The sequence below is a fragment of the Prionailurus bengalensis genome, chromosome E3 (assembly GCF_016509475.1).
Source record: "Prionailurus bengalensis isolate Pbe53 chromosome E3, Fcat_Pben_1.1_paternal_pri, whole genome shotgun sequence".
NCBI classification, from domain to species: Eukaryota; Metazoa; Chordata; class Mammalia; order Carnivora; family Felidae; genus Prionailurus; species Prionailurus bengalensis.
The window spans coordinates 14,643,735-14,662,004 of NC_057357.1; the positions used below are offsets into that span (position 1 = coordinate 14,643,735).

The 18,270-nt window shown below is 54.9% G+C and overlaps 1 protein-coding gene across 1 annotated transcript in view; it reads left to right on the plus strand.

Annotated features, from left to right (window-relative positions):
• Positions 1–475: 475 nt before the first annotated feature.
• Positions 476–18,270, plus strand: part of GALNT17 (polypeptide N-acetylgalactosaminyltransferase 17) — a 451,305-nt gene continuing 433,510 nt past the window's right edge. The window contains exon 1 of the mRNA XM_043559874.1: positions 476–2,183. Within this exon, the coding sequence (XP_043415809.1) occupies positions 1,946–2,183 (238 nt within the window). The 5' untranslated portion in view covers positions 476–1,945. The remainder of the gene's footprint in view (positions 2,184–18,270) is intronic.

Here is an 18,270-nt window from a genome sequence, read left to right on the forward strand (position 1 = left end):
AGGGAATGAAAATTTAAAAATTTGTTATATTTTTCAGGCACCCTTCTGTTAAAAATTGATATCTAAAATAATAAATAAGCAACAAAGCAAGCCCGCACACCAAAGACCCAGTAGTAAAAAAGAAATAACTTCAGTGCGATAGAAATGGTGAGGTGGAAACCACCAGATTCTATGGCCCTCTACTGCCCAGCCTTATTTGTTCGGCAGCCTCCTTTCTTTTTTTAGGCCCAAGGAATTAAGTGGATCAAGAAGGGTCTTTGAATTCCAGCCTTTCCAGCTCCTGGCTTGGGGAAGAGGAAGAGACCCTGGAAATCCAGTAGCCCAGATGGGCTTCTTAGGATAAAATGAGGGTGGACACAGAAACCGTGACTCGGACGACTAGAATTTTCACTCGGAGAGAACCCACCCAGCCCGCTAACGCGCGGCCTGGCTCCCAAAGTAACCGAATCCGAGTCTCCAGGCCAGATTTTCCCTCTAGCCATTCCCGGCCACGCAAAGCGGAGCTGCGAGCACACAGAAAGGGATGTCTTCATCGCCTCCCAGGATGGAACAAACCCGCCTGCTCGCGGAGTGCTGAGAACCAGAGGGTCCCTCCGACGCCGCCAGCAGCCAACATGACTTGACTGCCCCCATCCCGCGCAGTCCCTACTCTCCGGGCGCCCCCACCCTTTCCGGGTGCGCGCGCACGAGCGGGCGAGCCGGGGAGCTGTGCGCCTGGCAGCCTGCGGGTGGCGGCGGCCGACAGGCTCGCGGGGAGAGGGGTGGCCAGGGGCGGCGGAGGAGGAGCTGGCGTTGCAGCCGGTCCCCTCGGGCCGCGCCCCGCCCTCCGCCGCCACCTGCGCGTCCCCTCCGGGCTCTCCAACCCCCGGGCCAGGGCCGCGTGGGCTGTCGGTGCCGCAGCGGCCGTATCACTGCGTCCGCCAATTAGGACACTCGGCGTTTGGCTCCGTGGCGCGCGGGACGAGCTGAGCTGCCCGTTCTGGCGAGCGGAGGGGGCTCCGGCGCGCGTCCCTGCCGCCGCGCTCCCCGCGACGTTTTCGGCGGGGGTAGAGAACTGCTGTGACTTTTGAGGTCCTACTCCTCCTTCCGGCCGGCCTCGCGACGCGCCAGCTCGGAGCGAGGCCAGTGTGACCGGCAGGCCCCGAAGGCTCACTGCGTGAGGTTGGGGCTTGGAACGCGTCCGGGCGCCCGCGGCGCTGTGCGCGCTGGTGAGTTTGGTGGCGGGGTGGGGTATCCCCGGCGCGAGGGGCGGAGAGGACGTCGCGCTCTGCCCCTTGGTCCGCCCCCTAGTGCTGCCCCCACTTTGAGAGTAATTGAGACTTGAGCGTGACTGCGGAGCCGCGAGGATGCGGGCTCCGGGCGCGGGCTTTCGCTCTGCCCGGCGTGATGGAGCGGGTCGCTGAGCGGAACAAAGGCGCCCGCCCCGGGGAGCGGGTCCTGGGCTGAAGACCGCGGGCCGCGCGCCGCGACGGCCGCCTGCGGACGAGGGTGGTGGCCGTGTGGCCCGAGGCGCGGCGCGCTCCCCCGCGGGCGGGCGGCAAACCCTGAGCCCGGCACCTGCGCGCCACTCCCGGGCTTCGCTCCCGGCGGCCCGAGGAACAGCCGCGAGCCACTTGCTGGTGCCGCGGAGAGACCCACGGCCCCCGGCCCTTCGCCGAGAAGCCGAGGCGCCCGGAAGGGGCCGCGAGGCGTGAACTGAGCAGGCGTCTCCGGGAGCACTTCTGCACACCGAGGGCTTCCATGGGAGCGATTTCGCTCTCCCCCTGACCACCCGGTCCTCCCAACCGTCTCCGCTGCCGGAGCATCCGCGCTGTGGGGCCGGGAGCCGCGGGGCTCCCCGCCGGCAGTCGGGAGTGTGAGGCTCGCACGGCTCCCCGGCAGCTCCGCGCCTCGCGGGAGCCCGAGGGGGCGCGGGTCCGGGGCGCGGGCCGGCCGGGCGTGTTTGATGGCTTCACTGAGAAGAGTCAAAGTGCTGCTGGTGTTGAACTTGATCGCGGTGGCCGGCTTCGTGCTCTTCCTGGCCAAGTGCCGGCCCATCGCGGTGCGCAGCGGAGACGCCTTCCACGAGATCCGGCCGCGCGCCGAGGCGGCCAACCTTAGCGCGCACAGCGCCAGCCCCATCCAGGATGCGGTCTTGAAGCGCCTCTCGCTGCTCGAGGACATCGTCTACCGGCAACTGAATGGTAAGGAGGTGCGCCGGCGCCTACGGGGGCTCTGCGCGGGCGGGCCGGGCACCGGTAAACCCCTGGGGCCCTTCGCGCGGTGGGGGAGAGCCGGCGCCTCCTGGCTCCCGCAGGCTCCCTCTCACCCTTTCCTGCCCTGTCTTGGCCGGGAGGCCGGGGCTGCTGGAAAGAATTACCTGCTTCTACTGTGCCCCAGCTGTAAGTTTGCTTTTATTGTGGAAACATGTCAGTACAGCTGGCTCCGGGTCCCCGCGTGCGGGAATCATTACCTGGCGACTCCAGCCCGAGTGCAGAAACTAGTCGCGCGGCCAACTGGGACCGGAGGCGCAGGCCGACTTGGAGAAAATAGCTCTTGCAGCTTTTAGCGTTTGGTGGGGTCAGACAGGGAGGGACGTTGGCGGGCTTAAATGTCTGCAAAGTCAAGGCCTCAGGTCTGGAGCTAATGCGCTTCGGTAGTAAGTTGGATGAATATGTCATCTCTGCGAGAGGCGGGGTGCACAGCGAATACGGAGGACTCCTCCCTTCCTGCTGCCTTGGTGGAGGCTGCTGTTAAAAACACACCCCGTTTCTCGCCCAGAGCTGCCCGAGGGCGAATGTTACAGTTGGCCGGTGGGTCGGGGAGGCAGCGTTTCAGAGCGTAGCAGTTAATGACAGTTGTCAGAGTCTGCCCCATCTAAAATGTTCTCTTCAGCGCTCGGCGAGCAAGGGAAGACTTAATGTGCCCTGGTCACACCTGGTCCAGGGACTGATGGGTCACTGGACACTTGCTGTCCCCGAGGTCAGAGTATTACCTACCCGGAGTGCAAGCAGCTCTCCAGGGTCCACGGGGCTGGTATCCAAGGCAGACCCAAGGCTGCCACCCCACTTCCGGAGCTTGTAACTCATGTTCTCATAAGAGTTCCAGAACGACAAATCATTGCAAAAGAAAGAGGGTATCAGATAGTTCTCTCCCTGCACCCCGGGGAGATCCCTGCTGGGTCCTTCTAGGTGGGCTGTGGTCAGATCTCTGCGCGCCCTTTGACGTAACCCTGTGGTCTTCTTAATGTCCTGTAACAAGTATCCAGGGGATGCTTTGAACTTGTATCTGCCCTGGGGAGCTGCGGTCCCCAGTTCGTTTCCGGACAAAGGAGGAGCGTATGGTGTGCTCCTTATGATTCTGCACGGATACCTGCTATAGACCCACCCGGAGGACCCAAAAGAGAGAGTGCGAGAAAGCCTGGGTCTCGCCGTCAGGCTGCACTTAGGGACACAAATTATTTTAGTATTGGTTTCAGCTAGGAAACAAAATATGGTATAGCTACACCCCCAAATGCCTCAGAGAGGAATAATAAAATTCGAAACGGTACTTACTAAGTGCACAGACATGCAGGGACTCATTTAGCCTTTATAGCAATCCTAGGAGGTAGTAGCTGATACTGCCCGCTGAGGAGCTTGGTCACAGTCAGGGGGTGAACTTGGACGGTCTGTTCCAGAATTGAGGTTCTTAGCTGCTACATCAGCCTGCCTCAGTTTTTGGCACGTGTCAGAGTCAGATGGAGGGCTCATTAAGACACGGGTTTCAAGGGCGCCCGGGCAGCTCAGTCGGCTGAGCGTCAGACTTTTGATTTCGGCCCAGGTCATGACCTCGCGGTTCATGGGAGCGAGCCCCGCATCAGGCTCTGAGCTGATGGTGCGGAGCCTATGTGGACTTCTCTCTCTCTGTGTGTCTCTGTGCCCCTCTCCTGCTCTCTCTGTCTCTGTCTGTCTGTCTCTCTCAAAGTAAATACACATTAAAAAAGAAAAAAAAAAGACATAGGTTTCTAGGCCTTACCCCCAGAGCCTCTGATTCAGTAGGCCGGGGGTGGGGGCCCGAGACTTTGCATCTCGACTAGCTGTGGCCTGGACCATGGCCCACTCCCTACACTGAGCAAGCAAAGAGGAAAATCCATTCTCCCGAAGCCACTTGGGTCCAGCTGGGTGGGGGAGGGGGGAGGAACTTCTGAGAAGCCAGGAGCCTGCTTCAGATGGGCTGGGAGTCTGGCTTCTTTGCCCGTGTGCTCTTCTGTCTTGTTAGCAATTCCCCGGACGCTTAGGGGTGCGAGCCCTTTATTCCTCAGGAATTAATGGGGGCCTCTGGGAGCCTGGCACTGGGCATAGCATAGGAACAAGGCCACTTGGGTCCAGCCCTTTGGGTATGAGGTGGGAGCTGGCATTTTCAAGGTTGCTGAGCTTTCTCAAACCTTCCCGTGAACTCCTATGAAGTTCCGACAGGAGGGACTCAGGGACAGCTCCGCCGCCCGCCCCCCCCCCCCCCGGCCGTGAGCACCGCTACCCCTAGGGGTTACTCACTCTTGGGACAGGTTTGTTCCGCGTCCCGAGAGGGGGCCCGCTGGGCTGGGCGGCCAGGGTGACCCAGGCTTCCTCAGAAGCCAAGTGTCCAAGTCCTGAGTCCTGCCTTTTGCAAAAAACGGTTACAGGTTGTTATCCTTCCTACAGGCTGAGAAGGACACTTTATTTATTTATTTTTTAATGTTTATTTCTTTTTGAGAGAGAGAGAGAAAGAGACAGAGCATGAATGGGGGAGGGGCAGAGAGAGAGGGAGACACAGAATCCGAAGCAGGGTCCAGGCTCCGAGCTGCCAGCACAGAGCTCGATGCGGGGCTTGAACCCGTGAACTGTGACATCGTGACCTGAGCGAAGTCGGGCGCTCAACCGGCTGAGCCACCCAGGCGCCCCGAGAAGGACACTTTATTTTATTTTATTTTTTTAAATTTTTTTTTCAACGTTTTTTATTTATTTTTGGGACAGAGAGAGACAGAGCATGAACGGGGGAGGGGCAGAGAGAGAGGGAGGCACAGAATGGGAAACAGGCTCCAGGCTCCGAGCCATCAGCCCAGAGCCCGACGCGGGGCTCGAACTCACGGACCGCGAGATCGTGACCTGGCTGAAGTCGGACGCTTAACCGACTGCACCACCCAGGCGCCCCTCGAGAAGGACACTTTAAAGAGAAGGCCGAGATGCTGGTATGGAGGGGAAGCTCACAGAGAGAGAGAGGAGCTCGTTGTTCCCCTCCAGGCTCTGTCTTGCACCTGTGTTCCCATTTCTTTCCGGGAGGGCCCCACTGCTGCCCCCTGATGTTGTGGCGGTACCCTCTGCCCAGGTCCCTGCCCTTGGTCTCTTGCCCGCCTTCCACCCAGCACACGTGGCTCTAGCTACCAGATTGGGAAGCACCCCTTCCCGAGGACCCAGCTTCCGGTGGCTTTCTGTTTCCTCAGGAATCACGGGCAAGCCTGGAGGCCGCCACCGCCCCAACCAGCGTGTCCCATGCTCCCACCCTTGCCCGGTACCTTCCGCCTCTTCCGGCCAGACTGACCTGCTTGCTGGGATGCCCCACGTTTGCCTTAGGATCGTAGCCTCCACATTTCAGCCCCAGCCTTCGAGAAGTTGTCTGGGTGTGCCGTCCCTGCTCCCTTTCTATAGTCCTCCATCCTTGAAAGTTTGGCTCACGGTCCTTGCCCTGGTGGTGGGAGTGGGGTCGTGCCAGGCCACACGTCTGAGCTCTTCCTGCTCCGAGTTGCTTGAGGCTTGCTTGCCAGCACTGCTTGGTAACCCTGGCTTATCTTCTTGTGCCTACGTGGGTTTATCTTTTGAGTCCAGAACTGGATCGTAGGCTTTTTCAGGGCTGGAACCATATTTTGGACTTTTTAATACCACTTATATCTTTCAAGCATCTCCTGCAGCACGGGATGCGGGCACCTAAGGTTTATGGGCTGGTTAATTGGGCGGTAGGGATACATAGGAGGTGAACAGTAGACACAGAGGAAATAGTCTGGACGCTGTCGTGGCCGGATTGGGCTGCGTGGATGTGGTGAGGGGGAAGGGGCTGGAAAGACATGGCGGGGGAGACTGAGCGTGAGGAAACCATCTTGCCTCTCGCATCTCCCTGCCGCCATCTTGCCTGGGCCATCTTGAGGCTGCTCTGGTCCTTCCCCCGCCTGCCCGAAGGGCTCCAGATCCTTCAGAAGGACCTGGAAGTCAAGCAGTTGTCCAGAAGAGACAGCAACGCCTTTCGGTATGTTTTCTTTCCATGTGTGATTTTATAATATGAATATGGGTTTATATCCCCCCCCTTTTTTTTTTGTAGGAGAAAATTAATTCGTGTTTATTGTGGAGACTTGGAAAATCTAAAAGGCTTGCATGAAAGACAATAATGCTGTGCTTAAAGTATCTTAAGAAATGGCAGCTTGGTACCAGCATTAGGAAAAATGGACCAAGGGATGGACAGATTTCTTGTTAGGATTCTCCTGGAGCTCTGTACTTGACTTGGGACTCTCTTGTCACCCTGTGAGGAAATTATTTGCTTCTCCCATTTTAGAGCTGAGCAAAGGGTGAGAAACAGAGATACTGTGCGACTTGGCCGCGATGACATAGGCGGAGAAGGGCAGAGCCAAGATTTCATGAATATCACGGTACTTGTCTCCAGCCCAGCGCCCTCCCGAGGAGTCAGGGTGAAGAGGGAGGACGGGTGTGATGTTTCACTTGCCTCCCCCTTCCCCCCCATGCAAGCACCGGGCTCTGGCTGGGCACCCCCTCCCTCATCACGCCCCTGTGCAGTGAGACGGAAGGGCGCGTGTCACTCTCCACTAAGCCCGGGGCAGCTCTGTCATCGGAGGAAATGCAATCGATTCCGGGTAGGTTCCAAATTTAGATTTTCAGAAGGATATTGAGCAGAAGCAGGGTTGCTTGAAGAAATTGAAAATCTTTGTGGGAACAGAGGGAAGTCAAAATCACCTAACCGAGTCCTGCCCCCAAGCCCCAGGAGGCAGAGCGAGCTGTGGAACCCACCAACAGGTTCTCGGTCACCCGAGCGCAGCCCAGCCGGCCCGGTGCCTCCGGACCGAGGGACAGGGGTGGAGATTTGCCCTCATAGGCTTCACGGGGGCGGGGGGGCGGGGGAGTCAGCAAGAGAGGCTGGCATTTTGAAGGCATGTCTTCAAGGATGCCAGAGCCGGCCCGGAGCTGTTTCCCCTGTGCTGCCAGGATACGGATGGGCGCCTGTGGACCCCCAGCGCTGGACGGGACCGGCGTTTGCTGTGGGAAGGAGGTAGGGGGGAAGGAGGAGAGGGCCAACGTTTGTGTTAAAAATCACTCACTGCGATGAGTGTCAGGAGGAAAGCGGAGGCAGCTGGAGCCTTCGTGGGCTGCCTGCAGGCAGGCCTCTGTGGCAGGCAGGGGCCCCAGCTCCGTGCACAGGGAGGAAGGCTCAGTCCCTTTGCCTCCGACGGCCTAGAAGCGTCTGCTGCAGCCAGCCCCTCCTGGAGACACGGGGAGCCCGCTCTTGGGCCGCCCTCAGACGCGGGCACAAGTGTGCTGGCCGGTCTGTGCGGCAGGCAGCTTGCCAGGAGGTTCAGCTGCTGCCTGCCCGGCCCAGAGGTAGCGGGGAAGAGGCCGCCGTGTCATTCTCGAGGAAGAAATCCAACCCCTGACCTTTGCTGTTGCCAAATCTGGAGTGTCCTTTGTGGACAGGAAGAAGGCTCGGTAATTAGAGCCAGACTTGACGACGAGAGGAAGGAGCAGGGACCTAGTAAGGCGTGTGTCAAATGAAGAAACTCCGAGATCGGAGAACCTGCAGGTCTTTTGTTTTGTTTTGTTTTTAAGATACAAAATTGGAACGGGGCACCTGGGTAGCTCAGTCGGTTGAGCGTCCAACTTGGGCTCAGGTCACGATCTCAAAGTTCGTGAGATCGAGCCCCGCGTCGGGCTCTGTGCTGACCGCTCGGAGCCCGGAGCCTGCTTCCGATTCTGTGCCTCCCTCTCTCTGTGCCCCTCCCGCGGTCACGCTCTGTCTCTGTCTTAAAAATAAATAAACGTTTAAAAACATGAAAAAAAAAATACAAAATCGGAAGAAAGTGTGTTCACTGGGGCATCGGGCAGACTGCACCGGCTTACTGATTCCGTCCCGTGTTAGCTGTGTGACCTTGGACAAATCACTTCACCTCTCGGCTGTGAAACGGGGCCCTTGTGAGTCGGGATGAAATGGAATTTGGAAGGTGCGGCCCGAGCCCTGGGGCCCGGTGTGTGGCACCTGGGAGAACACAGACACCTGGAGGGAAGGGACCCTGCTGGCCAGTCCCCCGCCCCACCCCCCACATCCCTGATGGTGGGAACGGCACTGGCCCCTCATCAGTGCTCAGCAGATATTTGTGGCCCGAACGGGTGAACCGCTAGCCGTGCTCTGTGGCAGAGCGTGGTCACAGTCATCTGTGACGTAAGGCTCAAAAGGGGTAAAAAGAGGTCCTTTGCCGTCTCACTTGCTTGGTCTCTGATTTAACTGGACTCCTTCTCTCTTCCGGTGTTTGTCGGAGGCCGCATTCCGTTTCCTTCTTCCTCCTCCTTTCTTCCTCTCCGTCTTCTTCTTCTACAGATGATGCCTTTGGGTGACGCGCTTGAGGCCTAGGAGATCTGTGTGCCTCAGATCCCGTTGTAGAACATGCTGGTCCTTCACATGTGTGAGGAGCGCTGCCTCGCCGCCGGGCGTGGGCGGGAGGCCCGCACACAGAGAGGGTGTTGGAAAGGTGCGTTTGTGGTTCTAACAGGTGCCCGCACTAGGTTCTGGAAGAGTGTTGGCACAAGTGTGGAAGGACAGAGGCCCGGACTCGCCCACGGGAGGTGCTTAGCCGGCAAGGGCTCAGCTTGAACAGGAGAACTCAGAAACTTGGGACACGGGGACCCGAGGACGCAGGTGGGGAGAGCACCCCGGGGCCTGAGGTGGAAGCAAGTCACAGAAGACAGCCCGGGCCCGGGAGCGGGAATCCGCAGGGGGGCTGGCGTGGGGAGCAGTGTAGAGGCGCACGCGTGCGGGGATCTAAGGCAGGCTGCGTGGCGGGGGAGCTGGTGCGGAGGGCCAGGTGGAGACTGCTTTGAGCCCCAGGCTGGCTTGGACTTAATTCTGTAGACATGGGGGGTGGGGGGGGGGGGGACTGGGTGACCCGGGGCACCACGGCGACGTAAGGGAACTGATGTCACGGTTCAGGGCCAAATAGGTGGGAAAGCGGGTTAAGATCCAGTGGTGGGTATGAGGTGCCTCTGCTACAAGACGCAGCTGGCCCTCCGAGCTTCAGAGGCCGGGGCGCTCCTCACTTTGGAGCCCTGTCCTTGGCCGCATCCTGTGCCAAGAGCCAACACCTGGAATTGCCCCCTCCGGAAAATCCGAAGCCTTCCTCAGCGCGGAGCCCTGCGCGCTCCCCTCGAGCTTGCTCTCCCCTCGCCTCCCCTGCTGCTCTCCTTGTGGAACCTCCCAGCCCCCTCCGCCTCCCTCCAGTCTTCTCCAGCTCAGCTCCCTGCCGGCAGCATCCTTCCGCATCCAGCCTGCAGGGCCGCTCCCCTGGCGAGCCCGTCGGGAATCCTTCTGGCGCCTCTGCTCCATTTACCTGTTGTCCCCCTCATCCTGAATCAGCTTATTCCCCGGCGAAAAGTCCCACCACGGCGAGGGGTGGCACCCTTAGGGCGCACACCGTGCAGTCTTATGGTGGGGGGGGGGGGCGCAGCTTGTCCCGGCACTTCTGTTCCACATACCACACAGCTTTCTGTTTCCCCGGCCAAGAGGCAGCCTAGGGGCTGGGGGACTCTGCGGAGGGTCATGGTGGGGATGAGGGGCCCGGGAGTTCCCTGCTCCAAGCCCAGTCTTGCCCTCCCCCTGCAGCTGTCTGGCTTTGTCTCAGCTGTGGCTGCTACGACAACGGTCCCCCGGGCCTGCCTCCTGGGGCCACCACCCGGCCTCTGGGCCCTGCCACCCCGCGGAGTGCCCCGTTGCAGGGCTGAACCTGCTTCCCTGCCTGGGGCCCAGGGGACCGAGAGATGGAACCCAGAAGTGCAAGAGAGCCAGCTCTCAGAGGGATGGCCTTTGACGGGGGCGGCGGGGGGGACAGAAGCTCCCCGCCTCAGCAAGGAACTTTCTCTCCCTCCCTGCTTTCCTGATGCCCTGTTGCACTCGCTTGGTGGAAGGACCTTCTTCCGCCTTAACTATTGCTCCTCGTAGGTCTTTAGACTGTTCTGACATATGGATGGCAATTGGCTTAGCCACTGATAGAGAAGTTCTCCCTTTTAATAATGTCCCTGTCATTGCTAACTGCGGAGCCTCAGCCTTGCCATGCATGGGAAATAAACCGCTGCCATCATGACAGGCGGCCGCATCCAGACACCGACACATGAGCGAGCTGACGGTTAATAGGGGGCAGGATTCTCCAAGTGCCTCCTTCCATCCTGGCCCCAGACACGGTGGCTAATTGTGTGATTAGTGTTTACTGAGGGATGTCTAATGGCCATCCACACCTTGTTAGGTGCCGTACCTCCCTGTAGAAAGAACACTGAACTAACGGGAGACCCGGGTTCTCGGTCTGCCATCTTTCTAGGGACCAAAGTCTATGGATGTGTAAATGAGAGTTACGTGACTTTAACTCTCGGATTATGGGTCACACCCTTCTCTTCCTTCTCTTTGCATGGGTCTGCTTTTAGCCCCTGTTCATCTCTGCCTCGCATCATAATGAATTGTGTATACGGCGGACCCAAGAGTTTGCAAGAGAATACATTTTCTTTGTTTCTAAAAATCCTTCTCTAGGTCCTTTGGGAATCAATTGGCCATCAGGTGACTTGTTCTCTCTTAGCAAGGCCAGAAGTAGTGGCTTGGTTTGGCATCATGAGGTCGTCATGATGACGTAATGTCGGAGCTAATCGTATCTCTCTTGGTCTTCGTGGTGACAAGATGGCTGCTGCAATTCCAGTCATTGCCTCTCCGTACAAAGAAGGAAGGGGCCACGTCTGCTCCTGCTGTTGAATCAGGAACGAAAATCTTTTCCAGAAGTGCCTCTGGCGTGCTCTGCGTGTGGTCCAGAAAGTGGTCACGTGACCGGCCTTTGCTTTAAGGGACTAGAAGATGGGACTCAGAAGTCCCGGAGAGCCAACTAGAGATCTCTAAGGGATGGCCTTTGATGGGGGCCAACAAGGAGCTCCGCCCTCAGCAGGGGAGTCTCCCTCCCTTCCAGAGAATAGTTGCTTTCCAGAGAGAGTATGGCGGAGGCAAAAGAGAAAAGAGAGCATGGCATTTGCATTGTGAAGCCGTGGTGCCTGTCAGCCCCTCCACACCCCCAAGTGCATTTTCAGTGAATATCAAAATGAAGCAAGAGTCTTTGCTAACTAAACGTCCATGCACTAGAATACTCAGATCCTAGGGTTAGCTTGGATTTGCCTTGAAGACATCTCACCGATTGAAAACGACCACGCGTAGCCCTATTTGGTCACTGCTAAGGTGCACATTTATGTGTCTCTGAAACGGAGATTCATTTTAGGGTCAGTCACGTGTCATAGTTTAATTGGTAGCATTTTTTCCTCTGCGAGTACACAAACATGGTAAAAAAAAGTTTAGAGTTGAAGGTGTCGTAGATTTGGGGAATGTCAAGTATTTGTATATGTGTGTACCGTAGTGTGCCCTACAAAGGATTTTTATTGGGCACGTAGTACGTATCAAGTGTTTTGTGTTACTTGATGGTACATCAGATCTTTTTTTTTTTTTATTATTTTTTTTAACGTTTATTTATTTTTGAGACAGAGAGAGACAGAGCATGAATGGGGGAGAGGCAGAGAGAGAGGGAGACACAGAATCGGAAGCAGGCTCCAGGCTCTGAGCCATCAGCCCAGAGCCCGATGCGGGGCTCGAACCCACGGACCGCGAGATTGTGACCTGAGCTGAAGTCGGACGCTTAACCGACTGAGCCACCCAGGCGCCCCTACATCAGATCTTCTTACACCATGAGGCCCGTTTCACCAATGAGGAAGCCAAAACTTTGAGAAGTAAGTGAGTTGTCTGGAGGCACCTCTCTGTGTCTCCCTTTGTGCTGAGGTCGGTACTCGCCGACCCCTGGATGTGTGACCCGGTCCTGATCAGCGTCGGTGGCCGGACCGGGGATTGCGGAGTGGCGGGCCTGGGGGTGCAGTGACACAGTGGTGGCGGGGAACCTTCCTCCCCTCAGGTTTTGCAGTTACCAGCGTGTAAAGTCGTAAAGCTGTTAGTTCTAGGGCTCTCAATTATGCTGTGAGAGCTTCAAATCCAGCCCATAATTAGAACAAAATGTGAGAAAAGTGAAATTGATATTAAGTTAATTAAAAGGCTTTGCTTATATTTGCAAGGAAATTAGCGCCACAAGAGTGCCGACAAGTGCACATTGTTAGTTTCTTCTTCGTGTTGGGCAACCCTCGGCAGGCCTGAGGCAAGCTCTGTCCTTGGCTTCTGCCCTGTTGCCCTCTCTACAGTCTGGCCTCCATTCGTGGTGGCTTTAATTGGGCAAGCTCGGTGTGATCCTGTGAGGGTCATTCTTCAATGGAAACCAAGTCTTCAGTAGTAGCCACACCATCCAGATGACCCAGATGTGTGTAGACATCTGAGAAGCTGATGCCACGAGCTGGTCCGTGGTTCTCTTGAGTCTGGAAGGGAGTCCCTTTGGCTCCAGTGCACCCTTCTTCTCATTCCCATTCACCATCCTGATCTGTGCTGGAGACCTGAGGTTGAGTATGTGGTGCAGAACTTTAGTTGGGAGCTCCCGGAAGGGAGGGACAAGTCTTTTTTACGACACTGTTTATACCAGATCAGGGTCTGCATTAGGGAAACGGACGTCAGGCAGCTCAGAACTTTCCTTGCCTCTCGCTGGGGAGGCAGAGCTAACGCCTTTGTTCGCCAAGGCATTTTCCTCTCCTCTTGGGCACACAGCTGATCTGCAGAAAGCCTCGCCTGCAGTTAAGTGGGGCCATGTGACTGAGTTCTCGATAGAAGGTGGGTAGAAGGGATGTTCGTCGCCGGTAGGCCTGGTCCACAAAATCCCCTGTGGAGTCCACGCTTTATGTCATTACCTGCTAGTGGTGGCCTTGGAGTCCACCTCTCGGGGGACTGTAAGGTGGGTGGATCCTTAGTCCCTGAATGACTATGTGGAACAGAGCACTATCCTCCACAGCTCTCTCTTGATGCCCTCATGCATCGGACCATTGTTTTAAGCCCTTGAGATCGTGGCGCTTCTCTGTTACAGCAGCCAGTGTTAATTATCCTAATTCCGTTAGGTAGGCCTACAACACTAGTCCGGAGGCTAGACCCAGAGACTCTGGGTCTCTGTCCTTGACCAGTATGATCAACATGTACTGATTGGGTTGAACAGTGAGTGGGGGTGGGGCAAGGTGGTTGGATTGAAATCTACCTGGTTCTGGACTAGCTTCTCTCTGTCTGATCTCTTGGCTTTAAGAAAAGAGTCTTGTTCCTTAGTGTCCTGGTGTTCTATTTACAGAATGATGGAATGATTGTAATCATCCCCTACTTATGCTCCATGTTGGAGCTGAGGGATAAGTATTGAAATATAGCTAAGCTGTTTGCAATTATAAAGAACTAAATAATATATGCATTGTCTTTATTACGGCTTCTGCTGATAGGAACTGGCATTTTTCAAGAGGAGACAAACTGCAAAGGTTAGCTTAAGAATTAGCAATTTAAAAAATCATGATCTTTGCTGCCGCTGCATTTTAAATCATGCAAACATTTATGTTTGTGCCAAAGTTCCACAGTCTCTTTTAGAGCAATTACTGAAATGCATTCACAAGATAAAAATGGAGTTCAGGGAAGAATATTTAAGAGCCCTCTAATGATGTTACAAACTTTGCTAATTTGCCAAGTTGTTCTAAAATCCACTTTCCTTTTTTTTTTTTCCCCCTGCCTCCCCGTCTTCCCGCAATTGAACTGATTCCAGAGGATTTGAGGAACGGGGCTGAAACTAATGGTAAAATACACAACTCTTATAACGTACCTTTTCAGGAGCTCCGTCTCTTCCTTCATCAGCCGAAGGGGAGCACTCAGGAAGATGTAAGCCCCCCCGGGCTGTGTTTAGTTGCACAAAGCGGTTTGGGGAGAAGACAAAAGTCACACAGCAGTCACCAAATGGATGCTTGGAGTCAAAAGTCTTCTGCTGCCCTTCAGGAACTTGTGTTCCGCGACCCTTGGGGAAAAGTAGACTGCCCTATGTGTTCCTTCTCCCCCTCCTCCTCCCCCTCCCCCTCCTCCTCCTCCTCACTCAGAGGCCAACTTTGCACAACAGCAGCTGGTGACGGGCTTGTGGTCCCTCCCCTCCCAGCCTCACTGCTAGGTGGGTGTCCCAGCTTCTTCTTTAGGGCTGTGAGAACCCACATCTGTCCTCCTTCCCCACAAGAAAGGATCTCGTGTTAACGGCGCACAATTCTGTCAGAACGTGAGTTCATGGTTACCTCTCAGGGACGGTTCTGTTGAAAGCCTCATCTTAGTAGAGACCGTTCGATGGCCCTGAATTCTGGACAAGAGCCAGATGGGCGACCCCGGCCCCGCCAGCTGCTTCCCTAACCAGCTGATCTCCAGGGGGGGCCATTCGGTGGACTGAGCATGGGCTTTCGCGTTTGACAGATTTTTCTCGAACTTCCTCTTGGCTACATAACAAAGCCAGACCCAACCTTGGGTTTTGGGCAACTCCATGTTGCTGAGCCTCAGTTTACCCGTCGGGAAAAACAGCAGCTCCTCCTGTGAGTATGATAAAGAAAGACCGGATGAGATGACATCTGTCGAATACGTTGCAGCATGCCTGTAAATAGGAGAATATTGATGAATGATTCGGTTAATACTGCCGCAGGGGGGGGGGTCAGAGCCATTATCGCTCTCTGGAACAAGACGGCCCGGCCCCTCTGGGACTGCTTTTCTCCCCGGCGAAATCTAGATGGGCTCTAAAGTGTGTTCAAGTTCTGTAATTGTGTGGATCAGACAGGTAGAGTCAGTGATTCAAAGGCGTCTTTTCCTGTAGACAGCGGTTGGTCAGCATTGGTCAGATCTGCATTTTTTGCCAGCAATAAAAAGTTCGGTCCAAAGGACCAAGAAAGGGTTTCTCTAACGTGTGGTGGTTTCAAAATGTGTCTGCAATTTTTTTTTTCGTCCCTCTTCCTCGCAAAAGGTGGAGTGCTTCCCCTCCCGTGGATCATCATCGGCTGGCCTTAGTGACTGCCTTTGAGAGGCTAGAATTCAATGGAAATGATGTCGCAGGACTTCCTAGGCCGGGTGGTAAAGGACGATGGAGTTTCTAGCAGGTGCTGTCTCTGCGGATGTGCCCCTTTGAAGCCTTGAGCCACCTGTCAGAAATCAGGCTGACCTGAAGCCTGTGCTGGAGAGAGACCCCCGGGGCAGGGGTGGGGGGGGAGGGGGAAGGGAAGGGGAGTGGCGGGAGCGGGGGTGGGGAAGAGTCTCCGCTGTTCCAGCTCCCAGCTGTTTCTGTCTTCCCAGAGCAGGTGCCAGACGTGTGAGTGAGTGCGCTTCAACCTACCCTACCCCCACCACCCTTCCCTGCCTATCCGCCCTTCCCACCTCTCACCCCTCTCTAGTCTTCACCCCCCACTTTTCTCCCTTCCCCGCCTAGCCTTCCTCCCCACCTATTCCACCCTACCCCACACCACCTTGGCCTTCAAGCCTCCCTAGCTGATACCAGCTGGAGCTGAGAGGAGCCGTCCCCACCCCCAAGTTCTGCTTCATGAGCAAAATTACATGGAGTTGTGGTTTTAAGCCAGTAACTTTTTGGGTGGTTTGTTAAACAGCAAGAAATAACCGGAACGCTGGGCCAGTACCTCTGTGCTCAATAAGGTGTTCTTTTTCTTCTTAACCACAAGAAACAGATTCCTGGGCTGCCTGGTTGGCCCAGGGGTTGAGCATCTGAGAGTCGATCTCAACTCTTGATGTCGGCTCGGGTCACGAGCTCACCGTCGTGGGATCGAGCCCCGCATCGGGATCCAGGCTGAGAGTTCGGAGCCTGCTTGGGATTCTCTCTCCCTCTCTTGCTCTGCCCCACCCCTCTCAAAATAAAGAAAATAAACACTAAAGAAATAGGAGATTCCTGATGATGATGGCGACGGTGATGGTGCTAACAGTAATAACTATGACAGTAGCGAACATTTACTGTGCATGTGCTTCAAGTGCCCAATACTGTTCTAAAGACTTTATATGGACGTAAAAGTGGGAAATGAATTTTTTTTCTTAAGTCTTGGGTTTATACGCCACCGATAGGCTGTGGGTTGCAGCGTGATTATCGCAGGGGAGGTCAGGTTGGCCAAGAATTTCAGACGTCTTTTCGCCAAGTTCCTGACTCGGCCAGGACGCGCGTGCGCACCCCTGGGGTGCTGAGGCAGGAGAAGGAAGCGTGGCTTTTCTGCGGCAGCTCCTTCCCGCGAGGGCGTCTCCCTTCGCTGAGCTTGAGCATCGTGTCTGGACTCACGGACTCTCACGCCAGAGTTCCTGACATCCCACTGTAGTCTTGCAAACCTACCCTCTTCTTCACCAGAAGTTAAAATAAGTCCCTTAAGCTTCTTTTCTTCTACTTGAGCAGACTGGGAAGTTGGGGGCTTGTCTGGACTATGTTCTTTTTTTTTTTTAATATATGAAATTTATTGACAAATTGGTTTCCATACAACACCCAGTGCTCATCCCAAAAGGTGCCCTCCTCAATACCCATCACCCACCCTCTCCTCCCTCCCACCCCCCATCAACCCTCAGTTTGTTCTCAGTTTTTAAGAGTCTCTTATGCTTTGGCTCTCTCCCACTCTAACCTCTCTTTTTTTTTTTTCCTTCCCCTCCCCCATGGGTTCCTGTTAAGTTTCTCAGGATCCACATAAGAGAGAAAACATATGGTATCTGTCTTTCTCTGTATGGCTTATTTCACTTAGCATCACAGTCTTCAGTTCCATCCACATTGCTACAAAGGGCCAGATTTCATTCTTTCTCATTGCCACGTAGTACTCCGTTGTGTATATAAACCACAATTTCTTTATCCATTCATCAGTTGATGGACATTTAGGCTCTTTCCATCATTTGGCTATTGTTGAGAGTGCTGCTATAAACATTGGGGTACAAGTGCCCCTATGCATCAGTACTCCTGTATCCCTTGGGTAAATTCCTAGCAGTGCCACTGCTGGGTCATAGGGTAGGTCTATTTTTAATTTTTGAGGAACCTCCACACTGTTTTCCAGAGCGGCTGCACCAGTTTGCATTCCCACCAACAGTGCAAGAGGGTTCCCGTTTCTCCGCATCCTCTCCAGCATCTATCGTCTCCTGATTTGTTCATTTTGGCCACTCTGACTGGCGTGAGGTGATATCTGAGTGTGGTTTTGATTTGTATTTCCCTGATGAGGAGCAACATTGAGCATCTTTTCATGTGCCTGTTGGCCATCTGGAGGTCTTCTTTAGAGAAGTGTCCATTCATGTGTTCTGCCCATTTCTTCACTAGATTATTTGTTTTTTGGGTGTGGAGTTTGGTGAGCTCTTTATAGATTTTGGATACTAGCCCTTTGTCTGATATGTCATTTGCAAATATCTTTTCCCATTCCGTCGTTTGCCTTTTAGTTTTGTTGATGGTTTCCTTTGCTGTGCAGAAGCTTTTTCTCTTCATGAGTGGACTATGGTCTTATAATGAGGAAACGCATCACCATCTCACTTTTCCCAGAGTGAGAGCATTTCATTTCAGTCCAAACTAGGACAGACGATGCCTACGGCTTTAGCCCTTCACTGAAGACCAGGGGACGCCACAGACCAGTGGTTCCCATGCTTGTCCGAACTTCATATGCACTTGGGGACCTGTGGGGAAGTACCAAAGTACCAGCTCCCAGATCCCTCAACCCAGAAGTTCACATTTTGCAGATCCCGGTCAGACATGGCTCTGGAAATCGTTATTTTTCAAAAGCTCAGTAGGTGATTCTGATGCGCAGCTGGGAGCCACCGAGACGGTTGCCGCCTGTGCTTTGAAGTGCTTCTGAGTCCTTTCCTCACGGCAAAACCTTTCCCGCCTTCATACCTGCAGACTGCTTCTTGGAGAGCAGATATCACCCCTGGTTTCAGTGTCTGCATCTGTAAAAATATCATCGATTCCACCGGGCTGTTGGGAAGCTCAGATGAGTTTTACTCGCATGGGATGTTTGATACGTTCCTGGCTTCTGGTAGATTTTTCTTTTTTAACTTTCAAACACAATTAACGTGACTGCCAGCATTTGCCTCTTCATTTCACGATTTCGAAACGTGCCT